Raw genomic sequence first — 22,164 nt, 5'->3', positions numbered from 1 at the left:
AGGTTGAAAGAGTACAGAGAAAATTTACAAGAATGTTGCCAGGTCTGGAGGACCTGGGTTACATGGAAATATTGAATAGGTTATGACTGTATTCCTTGGAATGTAGAAGATTGAGAGGACATTTGATAAAGGAATACAAAATTATGAGGGGGATAGATAGGGTAAATGCAAGGCTACAAAGGTTGGGTGGGACTATTCAAGTTTAAAGGTGAAAGAGAAAAGATGAAAGATGAACACGAGGGAAACTTCCCTCAGAGGGTCATGAGAGTGACGCAAGTTGCCAGCACAAGTGATTTCAACATTTAAGATCAGATAGGTACATGAATGGTAGGGATATGAAAGGCTATGGGTCTTGGTGCAGGTCAATGGGAGCAGGCAGTTTAAATGGCTCTGCATGGACCAAAGGGCCTGTTTCCCTGAAGTACATTTCTGTTGCTCTCAAGTACAGTAATGTCTTTACCATTTTAGCACATGAACTAGTGCATTGTGCTTTTTAAAATGTTAGTTGCATGTTATAAGCAGTGCAACGCTGGGCAGGCCATTTGATCCACGGTATTGTGTAATTTGGCTGACCCCAGAGAGCATCGAGGAACTAGAGAAGGAGTACACAGGTTGGAGAACCTTGAAAGCCTTCTTTGATTCCCCGGTTCACTGGTGAGAAGCCACCAAGGAGAACATCACGAGGTTTTTTCATCCGCAAGGGTATCCAGAGAGCAAGGCAGGGGCAGAGGGAACTGCCTAAACTCCAGACAGAGTTGCAGCAACTCCTCCTTCTGCAGTCGAGGGGGGTGGATGTCAGGGAGGAACTGTGGGAGGTGAAGGGCCGGCAGGCCCAGCACTTTGCCGCCGAATCCTCCAAGATCATCTTCCGATCAAGGGTCCAAACCGTGGAGCAGGATGAGACGTGCTCACGATTCTTCTTCCAAAAGGTGCACAGGGGGAGCTCTGTGATCCACAACCTTATGGAAGAGGACGGCTCAGTCGCGTCCTCGCAGACAGACATAATGAGGATCTGCAGGTCCTTCTATGCTGGTCTGTACGGAGAAAAGGCCACAGACTCCACAGCCTCCCGCAGCTTCCTGTCGTCTATCACGCAGGTCTTAGACGACGGCAAGCGGGAGAGTCTGGAGCAGCCACTGACCCTGGACGAGCTGACTGGCTCCGTCCGTTCCTTTGAGTCGGGTAGGACTCCCGGAGGCGACGGCTTACCGGTCGAGTTGTATTCGGCTCTGTGGAACCGGATGGGACCCAACCTGCTGGAAGTGTACAACGCTACGCTCCTGGCAGGCAGCATGTCCGAATCCATGAGGAAGGGCATCATCACCCTCATCTACAAGCAGAAGGGGGAGAGGGAAGACATTAGAAATTGGAGGCCCATCTCACTCCTGAATGTGGACTACAAGATCCTGTCCAAGGCTATCGCCAACAGGAGCAGGTGATCTACCCGGACCAAACCTGTGCTGTACCGGGCAGGAAGATCTCAGACAGCCTCGCGCTGCTGAGGGACACCATTGCCTACGTGCAGGACAGTGGGGTGGACGCCTGCCTGGTCAGCTTGGACCAGGAGAAAGCCTTCGACAGGATATCGCACACGTGCATGGCGGATGTACTCTCCAAATGGGATTTTGGGGATTTTGGATGTACTCTCCAAAATGGGAGGGAATCCGGAATTGGATCAAATTGCTCTACACGGACATCCGTAGCGTAGTCCAGGTTAACGGGTGGGAAACAGACAGCTTCCCCATCAGGTCTGGAGTCAGGCAGGGCTGCCCTCTCTCCCGTCTTGTTCGTGTGCCACATAGAACCCTTTGCCAAAGCCATCAAGAGGGATGGGGGCATAAGAGGGGTGACGCTGCCAGGCAGCGGAGGGACCCAAGTCAAAACCTCCCTGTACATGGACGACGTCACCGTCTTCTGCTCTGATCCGAGGTCAGTTCGCAGGCTGATCGGCATTTGCGAACAGTTCGAGCAGGCGTCAGGGGCCAGGGTCAACTGCACGAAGAGCGAAGCCATGCTCTTCGGCAACTGGCCTGACCGATCCAGCGTCCCCTTCACCATCAGGGCTGATCACCTGAGGGTGTTGGGGATCTGGTTCGGAGGGGCCGAGGCGTGCAACAAGAACTGGCAGGAGCGGACTGCCAAGGTGAAACAGAAACTGGGGCTGTGGGGAGGGCGCTCCCTATCGATAGCGGGCAAGAACCTGGTCATCAGGTGTGAGGTGCTCTCAGGGCTGCTGTACTTGGCGCAGGTGTGGCCAGTCCCCCGCTCCTTCAGCTCAGAAATCACCCGAGCCGTCTTCAGATTCGTCTGGGGATCCAAGATGGAGTGGGTCAGACGGACCACCATGTACAAGTCCCTGGACAACGGGGGCAAAAACGTCCCCAATGTCGCCCTCACCCTGATGGCCAGCTTCGTGTGTGGCTGCATCAGGTTGTGTGTGATCCCAGGTATGTGGGCACCAAGTACCACCACGTGCCCAGGTTCTCCCTATCGCCCTGGCTACGAAGGATGGGTCTGGCCCCTTTCCCGCGCAACACCCCTGTCAGCTGGTCGTTGCCGCCATACCTGTCCTTCGTAGAGAAGTTCTTTCAGGTCAATGCCTTTGACCACAGGGCCATCAGGCAGTGGTCAGCACGTAAGGTCCTGCAGGCACTGCAGGAGAAGGACGTGATGGACACAGTGGGGTGGTTCCCTGAGCAGACTGTCCAGTTCATCTGGCAAAATGCCTCATCGCCAGACCTCACCAACAGGCACCAAGACCTCACCTGGCTGGCGGTGAGAGGGGCCTTCCCAGTCCGATCCCTCCTGTACACCTGGAACGTCGTCTCCACACCCCTCTGCCCACGGGAGGACTGCAGAGAGGAGTCGTCAGTGACCCACCTCTTTGCACACTGTGGGTTCGCGGAGAAGGATGGAAGGGGCAGTGTCGAGGTTCATCCCCAGAAGCTGCGTAACAGAGGACTCTCTGATCTATGGGCTGTTTCTGGGGACGCACACGGAGACCAACATCCGGTGCTGCTGGCAGATCATCAACTCGGTCAAAGACGCTCTTTGGTTGGCCTGAAACTTGATGGTCTACCAGCACACGGAGATGTCCGTGGGGGAATGCTGCCGACTGGCACATTCTCGGCTGCAGGAGTACGTGCTGAGGGACGCACTCAAACTCGGTGCAGCCACCACAAGGACCACAGTCTGGGGTTCTTCTCTCGCGGGAGTTGAGGGGTAGGGGGGTTGGGGGTATACCCCCTGAATGTAAATATGAAAGAACAAAGTGCCACGTGGGTGGCAAAATTTTGAATTTTGAAAATGTAGACAGTAATGGTACCAATTGAAAGTCTTTGAATGGTTACTGTATATAATTTTATTTTTGAATAAAGTATATTTTGTTTAATAAAAAAATTTGGCTGATTTAGATTAATGCAATCCTCCTGTATACCAGCTGTGTTCCTCCATTCCCTTTATATGTATTTACAGAAAAGCTTCCAGTCTGGCTGCTTCTATTACCACCCAAAGTAACCTATTTCAGGTAAATGCCACTTCCTACATAAAAAAACTTCATGTCATAAGACTTCCCTTCTCTAGCCTTGAAGGTATGTTATCTGGTGTCTGATTTTTCTGTCCTGGGGAAACTGCAGAGTGAACACGATCACTGTCCGAAACGCATTACAAAGTTCTTGCATTCTTTCACGCAAATTCCACCCTTTGAGATCTCGGTAACTTCACACCTGTGCCTTCTGCAAATTATGTCAGATGACTAGTCTCCATTACTTGGCTCTGCCTTCACTTGCCTTGATGAATGGACCGCAGACAGGGTGATGAAGGCAGTGTCTGGCATACTGGCCTTCATCAGTCAGCAGTTGGGATGTAATGTTGCAGTTACACACTGCTGAGGCTGCATTTGGAATATTGCATTCAGTATTGATCACTCTGCTATGGGAAAGATGGCATGAAGCTGGAAAGAGTGCAGATGAGATTTAAGGGGATGTTGTTGCTTGAGATATAGACAGAAGTTGTACAATTTATGTATTTTGTAATCTAGTGATTTTGTCTTTGCACTGTACTGATGTCACAAAACTTCATATCATAAAAGCAATAATAGAAACCTTATTCTGAGTGACATTTTTCATTGGCACACAGGTGAGTGAAAGGTGACCATATATGTGTATATAATGTGGGGAACAGTTAGGATGAATGCAATTTTCCAGTGCATTTCTCGCAGTGCCAGGGGGATCAAGAACTAGAGGACTTTGATTTAAGAGAGTAGAGATATTTAATTGAAACCTGATGGGCAACATCTTCACCCAGAGGGTTCAACATATGGAAAGTTTTAGAAGCAGAAATTATAGTAATGTTTCACAAGAAACTTGACAAATACATTGCAGGCAAAGAATGTAGGGATACAGATCACAATTAGGAAGATGGGGAAAGTTTAATCCTGCATTTTGGGCCAAAGCGCCTGTTCTACTTTATGCATCTCTTAAATTTTCCATAAAAACTTGTGTAATTAGTTTCATAGGCAATATTCAAGTCATTTTATCTGTGGTTAAGATGACTGTCATGTTTGCCTTTTTATCATTACCATTCGATATAGAAAAACTGGATATGTATTGTAAATGATAACATTTCCTGTAATTGTCCATGCCCTACAAACATAAAATCCATGAAGCAGCTGCAAAAAAAAAAGATTTATGCCAGTCATATGATACTGTGCATAAGTCTTAGGGACATATACAGTATATAGCTAGGGTGCCCAAGACTTTTACTGAGTATCTTGAGTAGAAATTATTAGTAAGTGGAATGTTATAGTGGGTAGTTCATTTTTGGTGTACAAGAATTGTACATTTTCATTACCACAGGTGGCTGTGGACCAAATCATATTTAAAGGGGAGGTTAAAAGGTTCCTGATTAGCTATAGTGCCAAAGGTTACGATGAAAGGGCAGAAGAATGGGGTTGAGAAGGATAATAAACTAGTCATGATGGAATTATGAAGCAAAACTGCACCAAATGTCGTGCTGTTTTTGGCATACAAGATTTCCACTGTGAACTGATTTCAATGCTCAACGGGCTATCTAGTTTTGCCTTCAACATCAATTGTCATGGTGGCAGTATGTTCAGATTTGTAAAATGACATCATCTATAAATGCATCTAGGTCATCTGCATTACACATTACTGTTAAGTATTCTAAAACACCATTACCAAAATACTCACTACACTAAATTTTAGAGAAGTTAATGCAAAGTAATTCACTTACTTGAAAAAGTTATATTAGATAAATTTGTAGCTGATCTCAATACGAGTCCAGAAGAACTCATTTAATCAGGGTGAGCATGAAGTTTCACATCTTAAACCTTTAATAATTTATGCACCATAGCATTCAATTTGAATGTGACCTAGACAGCATATTTAAAGAAATTTGTGTGAATCTAATTCTATACCAGAATGTATCATTAAAGCATTGTATTCAGAATTTGGGATTACACCCTATCCTCGTTATATGCGGGGGATATGTTCCTTGCAGTCGACACATAGTATGGAAAATGCACAATGTGAATAATTATTTAAATAGAAAAAATAGGGATGTGTTCTGGAGGGTTTCCTAAATATGTTTTATCTGTAAATTATTCAGATTTTCATACCAATACGACATAAATGCAGTACCACAAGGCAACATTCGTATTGTATTTCATCAATTTAAGGTAATATTCAACGTAATAATTCATAGAAAGTTAATATACTAGACACTTGAGCACGGGGCTTTAGTGAATGGTAAACTAAGAGAGGCTTTATCTTAGTCTCCTGCAGCATTGGAACACATAAGCAGAGTCAACCTATCCTTTGCTGCCTTGAAACCTGACGCAGTCTTTCATCCTTACTTTTGTAAGTGCGTTTCGGCATATGCTTCCAGAAGAGACCAGTCTCGTCTGCATTAAACACCTGCTGTGTTGTGATGCCTAACTCAGCTATCATAGCCTGCAACTGCAAAGGGTAGTGTTCAGCAGCTTGCTCACCATGCAAGTTGCGAAGCCTGTGACGATTAACGAACTTAGAAAACCATCCCCTACTTGCATTAAAGCTAACAATATCACTTGACACTTCCTCAATAGCCCCTGAACAAAGGTGACCATAAATTTCCAAAGCTTTCACACAAAGATTATCAGAACTGAGTGTTTTTTTTTCTGTTTCATGCTCAATGTACAAACTCAACATTGTCATAATCGGGTTACGCACTTTGGTAACAATCTTTGAAGACACTTGCGATGAATCAATCACTGCACTTTTTATTTTCTCAGCATTTCTCTTTATGTTTCTGATCATGGACTCACCCAGGCCAAAATAGCGTCCCAAAGCTGTTTTACCTTCACCCGATGCGACCGTTTAGAATTTCTAACTTTTTCCCCCAAGTATTAAAACAGTTCTCTGCCGCTTGGCTGATGGCCCATGACTTGCCATAGGATGCTTAGGAGGCATAGTTAAATATTTCAAGTACAAAATCAGTGCACCGTAGGTAATAACAACAAAAGTTTAAGAGCGCAAAATTGCACATCCACACGCTGCCAAAACCAATGCGAGACTGGCGGAAGTGAGACTGTGAGACGTACGCACATGACTTGTATTGGCGGGAAAGGAGAGCTTCTTGTCCCAACAGCCTCGCATAACTGTGAGTTTTGGACGCATACAAGAAGTTGGTAGGAATAGGTTCAACGCAAAACTGTGAATCCGCATACGAGGATAGGGTGTACATTAATAAATGGCAGATTTCAGTGAATACTTTCGTAATGAACACCAAACAGCACATAGGTTCATTACATGAAATTCTTTAACAATCTATTGATGTTTTTAGAAACCCAAGGCTTTCCCACAGATAGGAATGCCAACTTACTCACAGCTCATTACTTGGGCTCATTATTTTACACACTGATGTGAATTCTTGAGAAATTTCACACAAGAGAAATGGCACAAGTATTTTCAATGGAAGATAAACCAAAACTGAACATATGGTTTCTCAACACATGTTAAGTATGTTTGTAAGATAGGGATTTTCTTTGTGTGCACCAAAAACAAAACAAATAGCTCAAAATTTCCCTATGTTTTTATTTAAAGTAGAAGCAGAACATAAAATTACTCCTGCATTTTCTCAATGGTCTCTTCCTTATATTTCCCCTTATCCTTGCCAACTTGGCGAGATTTGGCTTTGCGTTCCAGGATCTTCTTTCGATCCTTATCCAGCTTTAGCCTGGTAATTACCACCTGCAAGAGATGATAGACTGCATGTAATTCTTCAGCACTGTTTAGAGATTAAATTACACACAAAGAAATTAAATCAGCAGCTGTTAAAAAAAGTCATTACAACATTCAATGCACAAATTCGTGTCAGTGCCAAGATGTCACAAACCATTTCTTTCATCAGGAGTAAAAGTAGTATTTAATTGACAGAAGAGAATCCTCAAAAGGGTAAGGGAAACCACACATTTCCAGGCAAATACAATGGATAAATGAGGTTGGAAAGAACATTACAGAAAAAACGTGCCGTACCTAGCTATATACAACTGTAATTGTGCCAACTGACTAATTATTGCAAAATTTGAATCGATTATTCTAGATCAATCTAATGAGCATTCAGAAGTTTATCTTATTGTGAAGATGGACAACTAGATTTGGGGCCAAGCAATGTTAGTTATTGTTTTAAAGGAAGTGGCAAGTAGTTTCTGATACCAGAGTGATGAGAGGTGAACATGAAGAGCAGGGCAAACGTATAATATGTATTAGTCAACAGGGCAGCAGAAACTGTAAACCAGGATATGTTGAGATATTTTTCTATTGGAACAGAAAGGCCCAAACTTTTTTTTTAAATTAGACAGAGTTTTATCAGCTTAAGGTGATTAAGTCCCAAGAGCCTGACAAAGTGACCTCTTGGACCTTGCAGGCTGGTGCAGAAAGTTCAGGGGCACTGGCAGACATATTTAAAATGTCTTTAACCACAGGCTAGAGGTCTGGAGGACAGCTGATTTGTTCCACTGTTCAAGAATGGCTCTAAGGAAATCAGCAGCAGACAAATTATTGAAATTATTGGTCTAAGAGACAGGATATATAGGTATTTGGATAGAACATAGAACAACATAGCACAGTACAGGTTGTATGGTCACAATGCTGACCTTTAACCTACTCAAAGATCAAACCAATGCTTCCCTCCCACATAGCCAACCATTTTTCTATTATCCACATGCCTAAGTGCCTCTTAAATGCTAATGCATCTGATTGTACCATTCACTCTTGGTAGTGCATTCCATGCACCCACCACTCAAGTAAAACCTTACCTCTGACACCTCATTACACTTTCCTCGAACCCTAAAATTAAGCCCCTTGTATTAGCCATTTCCACCCTGGGGAAAAGTCTGACTTTCTTCTTGATCTATTCCTCTTATCATCTTGTAACAAATGGCTAAGAATCCTGCCTTTTAACTAGGTATTCTACATACAAAATTCAACTTCACACTTCTCCAGGTTGAACTGCCACTTTACAGCCCAGCTTTGCATCTTATCAATGTCCCAATGTAACCCTCAACCAACCTGTGTGTCACCTGCAAACTTACTAACCCACCTCATCCAAATCAGTTATAAAACTCAAAACAAGCAGGAGTACAAGAACAGATGCTTGCAGAACTCCAACCAGACAGAAAATGCTCCCACCTTCTATGGGCAGGCCAATGCCGAATCCAGTCAGATTTCCCCGAATCCCATGCCCCCTGACTTTCTGAATGAGATGACCATGTCAAACACCTCCACATTTCCAATGTACATTTCTGAATAGATCTGTTCCCAAGTTCCTGCTTAATAGCTTAATACCCCCTCCTCCAATACCATCTGCACTACGCCCTCTCCAAGGCTATGGCAAAGATGTTGTAGTCACTGTTTCTGAAATGCTCACCCACAGAGAAATCTGACACCTGACCGGGTTCTTTGGTTAATCAGATCCATTATGGCCTCTTGTCTAGTTGGCCTGACTACATATTGGGGCAGGAATCCTATGTGGACACACCCAACAAATTCCACCCCATCTACACTTTTTGCACTAAGGAACTGTCAATCAATATTATTCAAGCTCAAATCATCCATGACAACAAGTTTTTTGCAACTTTCCAAAACCTGTCTCCAATCTGTTTCTCACTGTCTCTGTTGCTATTCAGGTGTGTGTGTGCATGCGCATGCGGGGTGGGGGTCTAAAAAATACTTCAAAAAGGGCCCCCTCTTGTTTGATTTCCACCTATACAGACTCAGTAGGCAACTCCCCTCCCCCCCCGGGACGTCATCCCTTTCTGTAGCTGTGATACTACCCATGATTAACAATGCCACTCACCCGCTTCTTTTACACCCCCCCGTCCCTTTTGAACATCTAGTAGCCGTTTCTGCCTTTGTTACAGCCAAATTTCTGTAATGGCCACAACGTCGTCGTTCCATGTATTGACCCATACCTTTCTCATTAAAATAGACTGAAATATTCAAAGCATCCAACTGACTGTAATTTTGCCCCATCTTGTGCCTGCTCGCCCTCACATTCTCTCTTACACACTACATCTAGCTGTACACCAACTGCTCCATCCTCTGACCAATCACCCAACTTCCCATTCCTCTGCCAAACTAGATTACATCTTCCCAAACAACTCCTGCAAACTTGGCCACAAAGATAGGACCAGATTAGTGATATTTAATATGGTTTTGTGCCTGGTAGGCCGTGACTAACTCATCCTATAGACATTTTGAGAATACCAGAAAACCAGTCGCAGTAAACAGTGGCTTCTCTGACTGGAGGCCTGTGACTAATGGTGTGCTGCAGGGATTGGTGCAAATCAATGATCCAGACGATAATGTGATAAACTGGATCAGCAAATTTGCAGATGACACCAAGATGAGGATGGGTGAATAGAGGACAGCAAAACTGGACAAGTTGGAAAAATGGGCAGATGGAATTTAAGGCAGACAAGCATAAGGTGTTAACAGTTTGAGAGGACAACAGGGTAAGAATTATAGCTATCAGTAAGGCACTGAGAAGTGTGCTGGAACAAATGGATCTGCGAACACAGGTAAAAAGAATGAAAATAAGTTTTTGCACATTGACTTCATTAATCAAGAGTACCGAGTTGGGATGTTATGTTAAAATTGTATAAGTATTGTGTTCGATTCTAGTCACCTACCCACATGAACAATATCAATAAGATTAACAGAGATAATTTACAAGAATGCTGACAGGACTTCAGGACCTGAGTTATAGGGAAAGGCTGGATTTTTTTTGGAGTATAGACAACTCCAGGGGGAGATCTGATACAAAATTATGAGGAAGAAGTATAGTCAGGGTAAATGCAAACAGGCATTTTCCACTGAGGATATGAAGGATTGAAGGCGAAATATTTAAGAGGAACCTGAGGAAGAACTTCTTCATTTAGAGAATGGCATGAACGTGGAACGAGCTACCAGCGGAAGTGGTTGATACAGGTTCAAGAGAAGTTTGGGCAAGTACATTGATGGAAGGAGTATGGAGGGCTATGGTCTAGGTGTGGGTCAATAGCACTAGGCTGTATAACTAGATGGCCAAAGGGCCTGTTTCTGTGCTGTATTGCTCTATGACACTGTGACCATGCATATTTCTCTATGCCCCCTGAAAATATCAACTGCTATCAAAGTTAAAAGTTATGCTTTATAATCTTTCTGTGGAGATAATTAAGAAGTCATTGTAGGTAGAACCGTGAACAGCTGAAACGATACAAGCTCCAGGATTAGAATAGTATTAAATGTAATTAACCATCAGTCTCTACATTACTACAGCCTTTGTCCAAACTGCCCAAGCAGAACTCAATCCAATGTTCGTTAAAATCCAAAGTGGTAATAATTACACAAAAACTAAACCAACTATAATATGCAGATGTTAGTTTCAGAATTGCCTCATGGTATCAAAGCAGTTTTGATAAGTCAGTAAAGACAAAGTCAGCAGTTAATTTACAAGCAAAGCCCCATTAATGGCGATAGCATCATTATTCAGGAGATAGTGACCAAAATTCCAACTTTGCTCCAACAGTGTTATCTTTTCTTGCTAATATCTACCCGAGACCCAAGTTTAATATTGCATTAGAAGCTGGGTACTGGTGGCATAATAAACACTCAGCAGTCTTGAAAAGTTAGTTTAACAGTAGGAAGCCATCTCAAGTCATTCCAGTTCCCAGGTTACACCAAGAATCGCTAATATAAACCAGATTCTGTTGCAGTCCCTACCTTGCTGGGGTGAATACCAACATGAACTGTGGTACCATTGGCCTTCTCACGCTGCACACGCTCAATATAGATTACATACTTCTTTCTGTACACTTGGACAACTTTGCCGATCTGCTGGCCCTTATAATGACCTCTGACGACCTGCAAGCAAGAGATCAAATATAAAATTTTTAAATTTAATATGAGTGCAACAAAAGTATCCTATTTACATTACACTGGTATTTGGATCCAGTAGCTTTTGACACACACCATCTTCAAAAACTTGGCATGTGCACCCAGTAGCACTCTCCTCAAATATGAACACATCACATTAAAACACACAATAAAACTGAACCACTGTTCAATAAAATTGATTGAAAAAAAACAATTAGTCCCAAAGTTCCAGTTACAGCATCCCTTTCATTAAACACTTTCTAAAATACAAACACAAGGAAGTCTGGGTACCTGAAGCAAAACACATAAAACGTTGGAGGAATTCAACATCTACGGAAAAGATCAATGAAAGTCTATGTTTTCGGTATGAGACCCTTCTTCAGGACTGAGAAGGAAGGGGAAAGATGCCATAATAAAAAGGTTTGGGGGGGGGGGGGGGGAGAAGGATAGCTGGAAGGTGATAGTTTTAAGCCATGTGAGTGGGAAAGGTCAAAGGCTGGAGAAAGAATCTGATAGAAGAGGAGAATGGACTATAAAAAAGGAGAAAGGAAACATGAGGGAATCTGCAGATGCTGGAAATTCAAGCAACGCACACAAAATGCTGGTGGAACGCAGCAGGCCAGGCAGCATCTATAGGGAGAAGCATAGGAATATTAGACATTTCAACTCTAGGAAAGATACTGCCTCTCATAATCTTGTATACCTCTATCGTATCTCCCCTCAGCCACTCCACTCCAGAGCAAACTACCCAAATTTGTCCAACCTCTTGTTCTAGTACACACCCTGCAATCCAGGCAACATCCTGGTAAATCGCTTCTACATCCTCTCCGAAGCCGCAGCATCCTTCCTGTAATGGGACAACTTTAACTGTATGCACTACACAGATGCAGCCTAGCTAGTTTTATACAGCTGCAACATAACTTCCTGACTTTTGATGGTAAACATGCTTTATGCCATCCTAACTACCCTATCGAGCTGTGTAACCACACATAGGAAATCATTTCAAAACACCTAAAAGAAACCAATAGCTAAGAAAAATAACTAAAATCTTAGCTATTACTGCTGAAGAATCAGAAAAGATAGGAATTTTATCCTGAGGCACCTCTTTCTCTAAGTGTCCAACTACATGACTAATTTCATTGCCACAAATAGTGGTGGAGAATGCCGAGAGGCCAGAGGAACTCCAAAGTCAGAAGATTATAGGAAAGGGACAACAATACTACTTTGGAATCCAATGCAATTTTAACCTTAGAGTTCACGCCAGCTATTTGGGATATCAAAATGTAACTACTTTAAACAAAGATGTACAATGACCAATGAAAATCCAAGAGTCCGGACCTACTGTCCTTAACAAGAGAAAAGCTACAGATGTTGGAAATCTGAGCCACACACACAAAATGCTGGAGGAACTCAGCAGGTCAAGCAGCATCAATGGAAAAAAAAGCAGTCAAACATTTTGGGCCAAAACCCTTCAGAAGGACTGGAGGAAAAGTACTAAGGGGTAGATTGAAAAGGTGGGGATAGAGGGGGAGAGAACACCAGGTGATAGGTGGAACCTGGAGGGGGAGGGATAAAGTAAATAGCTGGGAAGTTGGGGTAAGAGACAGAAGGCATGGAAGAAAGAACGAGGGAGGAGCACCAGAGGTAGGAGATGGCTGGCAAGGAGATAAGGTGAGAGAGGGAAAAGGGGATGGGAAATGGTGAAGGGGGAGGGGTGGTGTGGAGAGTTATCGGAAGTTTGAGAAATCAATTTTCATGCCATCAGGTTGGAGGCTACCCATAGAATAGGTGTTGTTCCTCCAACCTAAGTGTGGCCTCATCACAACAGTGGAAGCCACTGGGAGATCTCTTGTTTTGGTGGACATGCTCATCTCCCAACCTACGTTGGGTCTCACCGATATACAGGAGGTCACACCGTGAGTACTGAACGCAATAAATGACCCCAACAGACTCACAGGTGAAGTGCTGCCTCATCTGGAATGACTGGTTAGGGCTCAGAATGGCAGTGAGGGAGATGATGTAGGGGCATGTGTCGCACTTGTACTGCTTGCAAGGATAAGTGCCAGGACAGCTATCATTGGGGAGGGATGAATGGACAAGGGATCCATCCCCGCGGAAAGCAGAAAGTGGGGAGGTAAAGATGTCCTTGGTGGTGGGCTCTTGCTGGAGGTGGTAGAGGTTTTGGAGAATTACGTGTTGGATGTGAATGCTGGTGGGGTGGTAGGTGAGGAAAGAGGAACCCTATCCTTGGTAGGATGGGAGGTTAAGAGCAGAGGTGCATGGAATGGAAGAGATGAGGACAGCATTAATGGTGGCGGAAGGGAAGTTTCTTTCTTTAAAAAAGGACACCTCCTTCATTCTAGAATGAAAAACCTCATCCTGAGAGCAGACGTGATGGAGGAATTGAGAGAAAGGGATGGCATTTTTACAAGTAGCAGGGTGGGATGAGGTATAGTCCAGGTAGCTGTGGATAAGCTGTCTCCAGAGATAGACAGTGAGATCGAGAAAGGCAAGGGGTGTTGGGAATGGACCAGGTGAATTTGAGGACAGGGTGGAAGTTGGAGGCAAAGTGGATGAAGTCGACGAGTTCAGTACAGGTGCAGGAAGCAGCACCACACAGTTGATGTAGTGTAGGAAAAGTGTGGGACAGTCACCACTGTAGGCTTGGAACACAGGCTGTTCCATGTAGCCGACAAACAGGCAAGCATAGCTGGGACTCCAGGCAAGTGCCCATGGCTACTGCTTTTGTTCCAAGGAAGTGGGAACAGTGGTGGAGGGGAACTAGTTAAGTCTGGTGTCCAGAAAAAAATGGAGCTTTGAGGCCTTCCCGGCGAAGGATGGTGTATAGGGACTGGATCCCAGAACGCATGCTGGGAAACACCTTCCTGCCCATTGGAGGAACTCATTGTTTTCTCTGCACAGTCCACTGAATCCAGTAAAAATAAAATATGATGGGGGACAGGGAACTTGAAATCCTTGAAAAGATCGAGAGCACTCAAGGTATCACGAATGTAGACAGGAAGGAACTGAACCAGGGGGAAGGAGGAGGAGGATAAAACAGAGTTGAGGTACACTGATATGAATCAGTGGGGCAGGAACAAGCTGAAACAATGGGTCTACCTAGACAATAGATGCAGAAGTAGACCATTCGGCCCTTCGAGCCTGCACCTCCATTCTGAGATCATGGCTGATCATCTACTATCAATACCTGGTTCCTGCCTTGTCCCCATATCCCTTGATTCCCCTATCCATAAGATACCTATCTAGCTCCTTCTTGAAAGCATCCAGAGAATTGGCCTCCACTGCCTTCTGAGGCAGTGCATTCCACACCCCCACAACTCGCTGGGAGAAGTTTTTCCTTAACTCTGTCCGAAATTACCTACCCCTTATTCTTAAACCATGCCCTCTGGTACTGGACTCTCCCAGCATCTGGAACATATTTCCTGCCTCTATCTTGTCCAATCCCTTAATAACCTTATATGTTGCAATCAGATCCCCTCTCAATCTCCTTAATTCCAGCGTGTACAAGCCCAGTCTCTCTAACCTCTCTGCGTAAGACAGTCCGGACATCCCAAGAATTAACCTTGTGAATCTACGCTGCAGTTCCTCTACAGCCAGGATGTCCTTCCTTAACCCTGGAGACCAAAACTGTACACAATACTCCAGGTGTGGTCTCACCAGGGCCCTGTACAAATGCAAAAGGATTTCCTTGCTCTTGTACTGCATTCCCTTTGTAATAAAGGCCAACACTCCATTAGCCTTCTTCACTGCTTGCTGCACTTGCTCATTCACCTTCAGTGACTGATGAACAAGGACTCCTAGATCTCTTTGTATTTCTCCCTTACCTAACTCTACACCGTTCAGATAATAATCTGCCTTCCTGTTCTTACTCCCAAAGTGGATAACCTCACACTTATTCACATTAAACGTCATCTGCCAAGTATCTGCCCACTCACCCACCCTATCCAAGTCACCCTGAATTCTCCTAACATCCTCATCACATGTCACACTGCCACCCAGCTTAGTATCATCAGCAAACTTGCTGATGTTATTCTCAATGCTTTCATCTAAATCGTTGATGTAAATCGTAAACAGCTGTGGTCCCATTACCGAGGCCTGTGGCACCCCACTAGTCACCACCTGCCATTCTGAGAAACACCCATTCACCGCTACCCTTTGCTTTCTATCTGCCAACCAGTTTTCTATCCATGTCAATATCTTACCCCCAATGCCATGAGCTCTGATTTTACCCACCAATCTCCTATGTGGGACCTTATCAAATGCCTTCTGAAAATCGAGGTACACTACATCCACTGGATCTCCCTTGTCTAACTTCCTGGTTACATCCTCGAAAAACTCCAATAGATTAGTCAAGCATGATTTGCTCTTGGTAAATCCATGCTGGCTCGGCCCAATCCTATCACTGCTATCTAGATATGCCACTATTTCATCTTTAATAATGGACTCTAGCATCTTCCCCACTACTGATGTTAGGCTGACAGGACGATAGTTCTCCGTTTTCTCCCTCCCTCCTTTCTTAAAAAGTGGGATAACATTAGCCATTCTCCAATCCTCAGGAACTGATCCTGAATCTAAGGAACATTGGAAAATGATTACCAATGCATCCGCAATTTCCAGAGCCACCTCCTTTAGTACCCTAGGATGCAGACCATCTGGACCTAGGGATTTGTCAGCCTACTCATCACTGTTTCCTTCCTAATGTCAATCGGTTTCATTTCCTCTGTTACCCTATGTCCTTGGCCCATCCATACATCTGGGAGATGGCTTGTGTCTTCCTTAGTGAGGACAGATCTAAAGTACTTATTAAATTCTTCTGCCATTTCTGTTTCCCATAACAATTTCACCCAATTCATTCTTCAAGGGCCCAACATTGTTCTTAACATCTTCTTTCTCTTCACATCCCTAAAAAAGCTTTTGCTATCCTCCTTTATATTCCTGGCTAGCTTGCATTTGTACCTCATTTTTTCCCACTCACCTTAGCCCTGTCCTACTTTTTTTTAATACTATGCAATCTCTGACTTCCTTTGTCAACCACTGTGGCCCCTTTCCCCCCTTTGAACCCTTCCTTCTCTGGGGGATGAACTGATTTTGCACCTTGTGCATTATTCCCAAGAATACCTGCCATTGCTGTTCCACTGTCTTTTCTGCTAGGATATCCATCCATTTAACTTTGGCCAGCTCCTCCCTCATGGCTCCATAGTCTCCTTTGTTCAACTGCAACACCGACACCTCCGATCTGCCCTTATCCTTCTCAAATTGCAGATAAAAACTTATATTATGGTCACTACCTCCTAATGGCTCCTTTACTTCAAGATCGCTTATCAAATCCTGTTCATTACACAACACTAAATCCAGAATAGCCTTGTCCCTGGTCGGCTCTCGTACAAGCTGTTCCAAGAATGCATCCCGTAGGCATTCTACAAACTCCCTATCCTGGGGTCCAGCACCAACCTGATTCTCCCAGTTCACCTGCATGTTGAAATCCCCCATAACTACTGCGATATTAACTTTGCCACATGCCAATGTTAACTCCCTATTCAACTTGCACCCAATATCCATGCTACTGTTTGGGGGCCTGTAAGACAACACCCATTAGGGTCTTTTTGCCCTTACTGTTCCTCAGTTCTATCCACACAGACTCTACTTCTCCTGATTCTATGTCCCCCCTTGCAAAGGACTGAATCTCATTCCTCACCAACAGGGACACCCCACCCCCTCTGCCCACATTTCTGTCCCTACGATAGCTGGTATACTCATTTCCCAGGTCTGATCTCCCTGCAGTCATGTCTCCGTTATCTCAACATCATAGTTACCCATTCGCACCTGAGCTTCAAGCTCATCCGCCTTATTTCTGACACTTCGTGCATTCAGATATAGAATGTTTAGCCCATTTCTCCTCTCTCTGTTTAAATCGCTACCTATTGTGCTTAACCCAGCTCCCTGAGCTCCCATCGGGCTATACGCCCCTTGAATTTTGTTGTCCTTCCTAAATTTACTTATTCTTTCTGCACATTTAACTCCATGTTCCATCAGACCATCCCTCTGTACACGTCCTCCTTATCACTTGTTCTGCCTCACCTTTCTCTACTACACACTTAATATTCCAGAACTGTGTAGTCCCCACCTGTCCTTTATTCTGCATCTCGCTATCATCTCTCACATTCTGGATCCCTGCCCCCTGCAAATTTAGTTTAAACCCCCCCGAGCAGCACTAGCAAACCTTCCTGCAAGAATGTTAGTACCGCTCCAGTTCAGGTGTAAACCGCCCCGTCGGAACAGATCCCACCTTCCCTGAAACAAAGCCCAATTATCTAAAAACCTGAAGCCCTCCCTCCTGCACCATCCTCTCAGCCACGTATTAATCTGTATAATCCTTCTGTTCCTTGCCTCACTCGCACGTGGCAGATAGCAATCCTGAGATAGTTACTCTGGAGGTCCTGCCCTTCAGCTTCGCACCTAACTCCCTGAACTCACTACGCAGGACCCCCTCACTCATCCTACCCACGTCTTTGGTCCCTACATGGACCACATCATCTGGGTTCTTGCCCTCCCTCTCGAGAATAACCTGCACCCGATCTGAGATGTCCCGGACCCCGGCACCAGGGAGGCAACATACCATCCGAGACTCCCGATCTTCCCCACAAAATCTCCTATCTGCCCCCATGACTATAGAATCCCTTATCACTACCGCTCTCTTCTCTTCCCTCCTCCCCTTCCTAGTCGAGGGGACAACCTCAGTGCCAGAGACAGGACCACTGCAACTTGTTCCTGGTAGGTTATCCCCACCAACAGTACCCAAAACGGAATACTTATTGTTGATGGGAACGGCCACAGGGGTGCTCTGCTCTCTGTCTGCTCCCCCTGCTTCTCTTGACTGTCACCCTACCTCCTGTCTTTTCAGTGTGACTACCTCCCGATAACTCTTACCTATCTCTGTCTCTGCCTCCCAAATGATCCGTGGGGTTTGTGGATCTCGGGTAGGAGTCAGAAACGGATAGTGCGGGATTCAGGAACAATGAGGTTGGTGGCAGTGGGTGGGAGATGCCCAGTCAATAAGGTTGGTAAGTCAATAATAGTGTGGGAGGCAATGGACTGGTGTAACTTAGTGGGGTAAGTAAGAGGTGTCTGAGAGTTGGAGCTAGGCCTCAGCAAGCTATAAGTCAGTACGCCAGACCATTACAGCATCTCCCTTGTCTGTGGGTTTGATGGTGAGGTTAGGATTGGCGTGGAGGGAGTGGAATGTCCTTAAGCACTCTTCATACAACAAACTTGCCTACCATCCATCAATCTGGTGAATCTTTGCTACAATCCTCCCTACCATAAGTATATCTTCCTTCAATAGGAAGACCATCCATACATAATTCTTAAGCACCTTATTAGTGCATGTCTACTCTCTTCCCGCATACTGAAACCACCTTCCAATAAATGCCTATGTTTTGTTTAACTCTCTGTACAAGAATATTCAATTCCCAACAAACACTAACTCCATGAAACCTAACATAGGAGCAGACACAAAGTATACTGCAGATGCTGTGGTCAAATCAAAACGAACAAAAAAGCTGGATGAACTCAGCAGGTCGGGCAGCATCCGTTGAAAGAAGCAGTCAACGTGCAGCTTTTTTGTATGTCTTAACATAGGAACAGAATTAGGCACTCAGCCCGTTAAGTCTACCCCACCATGGTAGATTTATTATTCCTCTCAATCTCATTCTCCCACCTTCTCCTCATCTGGTCTGCACTACGCCAGGCATATCCTTCCTCTGCTTTATTTCCTCCACTACTCTGCAACTGGAGGCAATTTTTATTTCTTTTTTCCTAGCTGAGGAACTATCATCAATCTGATACAGTAACTGTCTCTCTCCACAGGTGCAAAATTGTGTATTTACACTTTTTTTGTGTGTGGCTGAGTAGAAATGACTACCTAGATAATTACTACCAATGGGTCTGAGAAGCCTCATTTTCCATCATGCCAATAAGACACAAAAAAACCACTTAAAATCTGAAATTGGAAGTGCTAATAATTCTCTCTGAAATACATCTGAGAGCAGTTACAATGTGGTATACGTCCAAGGAAAAGCAAAATCCATTTCCAGCTTTTAACTTGTCCACCCAGCTGATGCAAGTATTGCACATTATTACAGCGTTATAACAAATCCAGAATTCGGATTACATCAGACACTTTGGGTGCAATCTCAGATAGAATCCCGGGTTAATTTTCATAACTTCTCTTGTTCGCTTTCCATACCTGAACTTCATCATCTTTGCGTATGGGCATTGAGCGAACATTATATTTTTGCCTCAACTCCTTAGACAGCGGGGAGGACATGATTTTCCTGCGGATGTGAGACGGAGCATTGAAGTGCCTCTTGCGGTTCTTCCTCCGGGAAGACGTTACAAATGGGTTGAATTTCATGTTGGCTACATGGGGAACACAAATGCAGAGATTTAAGCTGGTGCGGGTCTACAACCAAAAGCACAAAATGCTACCTTATCAGGCAGCAAGAATGATTGCTCTACCTCAGTCGTGGAGCCAGAGCCAACACAAGCCCGGTAACCAAACGCCGAGCCCTCAGTCCACCATCCCCGGCCCTTCTAATAGGCCCCGCGGGCTTCAACAGTTGTCTTGCCAATCCGCGCACCATCTTTCAAAAATATTAACGCAGGCACGAAGTGTATTGCTCCCCTAAATAATATCGACGACTGATTGCCCCGGAAAAGCTGGCAAGCCAGCGGATGTTGGCTGATTATAAAGAAGGACTCTTACCGTCTGCCCCGATCCCTTATGGCCGCCAGAAAAAAAGAGAGCTCACGCATGCGCCGTGCACCATTAGTCAATTTCCAATTCGCGCGAGATTTCGCATGGGCCCGGCGAGCTCCTGCATCCTGGATACCGTGCGGACGGACCGGGAAAATATCTCTCTATACGAGGAGAAAATCTGCAGATGCTGGGAATCCGAGCAACACACTCAATGCTGGAGGAACTCAGCAGACCAAGCAGCATCTATGTGGGGGAAAAAGTACAGTCGACGTTTCTGGCCGAAACCCTTCTGTTTCACAGCTACTGTGCCCAAAGCAAATTGAGATATCAGGTGGATTACTAATAAAACGTTGGTCCGGGAGTTTACGGAATTGACACAGGAGTTTTGATGATTGTCAAATTTTGGGCTCAGTGTTGGGAGTAGAACTTGATTCAGGAGTGTTTTAACTCATGTAAAAATGCCACCAACCAAGCTGCCAGTAAAATTCGGGAGATAAACAGTATGTAGCTCGCACCTTCAGTAGGCACAAGAAAAACTTCAATATAAATGACTGAAAAGGATACAGTAGTTGTATGGGTGATGCACCATCAATAACTCACTCTGAGACGTAGGAAGCGAGGTATCGGCTTTTATTGACTGGAAGAATGAACAACACTACATCCTGGGGAATGAGGCTGGGCAACAGGCCTCAGTCGCCTTTATACAGGGGTCTGTGGGAGGAGCCACAGGAGCAGTCCAGACAGGTATATGTAGTTCACCACAATGGGATAAAAAGGTGAGAGTGTTTCTCAAGCGATGAGGACCACCTTGAGTGAGTATGTCGTGATTGAGGCGTGTTGGATTAAAGTGAGGGAGAGTTTGTGCAGGTCATCAACTTTATTCTCTCGACCTGGTGTGTCTGGATCAAGTGGCAAGATGGAAGTCAAGGCGACTGGATATAGGATGCAGTGGATGACTAGGGCGATCTACATGCCTTTCTATGCTCCTTGCGCTCCAGAACGCGTGCTGGGAAACGCCTTCTTGCCCGTTGGAGCAGCTCGTTGTTTCCTCCGCGCAGTCCACCGAATCCAGTCCTCATATACTTTGGGTAGACAAGCCCGATCACCGAGGTTTCAAAACCCCCAACGGCCTGTATAAGCTGTTGCCCAGATTGTGCCGTTCTCATATCCAACCAGCTTACGTGGAACCACAGGTCTTCACACCAGAGGTGCTACCCCTCCCTGCCACCCCACATTCTCCTGTAGGGGCAGGTGTGTATGTAATGTATTAATAGTAGGCCAAAATATAACAAGGTCAAAAATAGCTCTTCAGTGTTGAGTAGATATTATAAAAACACGAAGTTGGTCAGTTATTAATTATAAATAGTCATGGGATTCTTAATGCTGGGGTGTTGAATTGGTACCCAAGTACAAGTTTTTCAAGGAACCAATGAGGTTCCTGCAGTACACTAAGCAAGGTCCTTCAGGCAGAACTTGTCAGATCTGTCTCACACACGCACAATCAATTCTGGAGGAACTTGGCAATGTCAAGCAGAATCTATTGCAGACAATAAACTGTCAATGTTTTAGGCTGAGAACTTTCATAGTGAAGAGGACAGAAGCCAGAATAAAGGTGAGGAGTAGGTCGCATCAGGGGAAGGAGCACAAGATGACAGGTGATAAAATGAAACCAGGAGAGGGTGAAAAAGGAGGGTGGGATGAAGCTGGAAGGTAACAGTCCAACAAGGACTGTGGGCCATGGAAAAAGTGAAGAACTAACAGAGGTGCTGGGGCAGTGAGAAGGGGTGGGCTGGGAACCTGTAAAAATAAAAGGGGGAAGGGGAAGAAATTGCAGCTGTTAGATTAACAACAAGATTAATGAAACACTGTCTCATTCTGACCTGCAGGTTAGAATGACAATAAAGTTTTTTGAATCTTGAATCATGCTCATGTCATCAAGTTGAGGCTATCCAGGTGGAATGAGGTTTT

At 44.7% G+C, this 22,164-nt stretch overlaps 1 protein-coding gene across 1 annotated transcript; it reads right to left on the bottom strand.

Moving 5' to 3' along the window:
* Positions 1-7,074: 7,074 nt before the first annotated feature.
* On the bottom strand, positions 7,075-20,340 carry rpl26 (ribosomal protein L26). The gene is made up of 4 exons (XM_073067702.1): positions 20,203-20,340; positions 19,684-19,856; positions 11,265-11,405; positions 7,075-7,250 (listed from the first exon to the last, which is right to left on the bottom strand). The coding sequence occupies exons 2-4, from the start codon at positions 19,849-19,851 to the stop codon at positions 7,122-7,124; spliced, it is 438 nt and encodes a 145-aa protein (XP_072923803.1). The 5' UTR covers positions 19,852-19,856; positions 20,203-20,340; the 3' UTR covers positions 7,075-7,121.
* Positions 20,341-22,164: the final 1,824 nt, after the last annotated feature.

Source organism: Hemitrygon akajei, chromosome 15, assembly GCF_048418815.1.
Source record: "Hemitrygon akajei chromosome 15, sHemAka1.3, whole genome shotgun sequence".
NCBI lineage: Eukaryota > Metazoa > Chordata > Chondrichthyes > Myliobatiformes > Dasyatidae > Hemitrygon > Hemitrygon akajei.
This window is presented reverse-complemented; position numbering and strand designations above follow the sequence as displayed.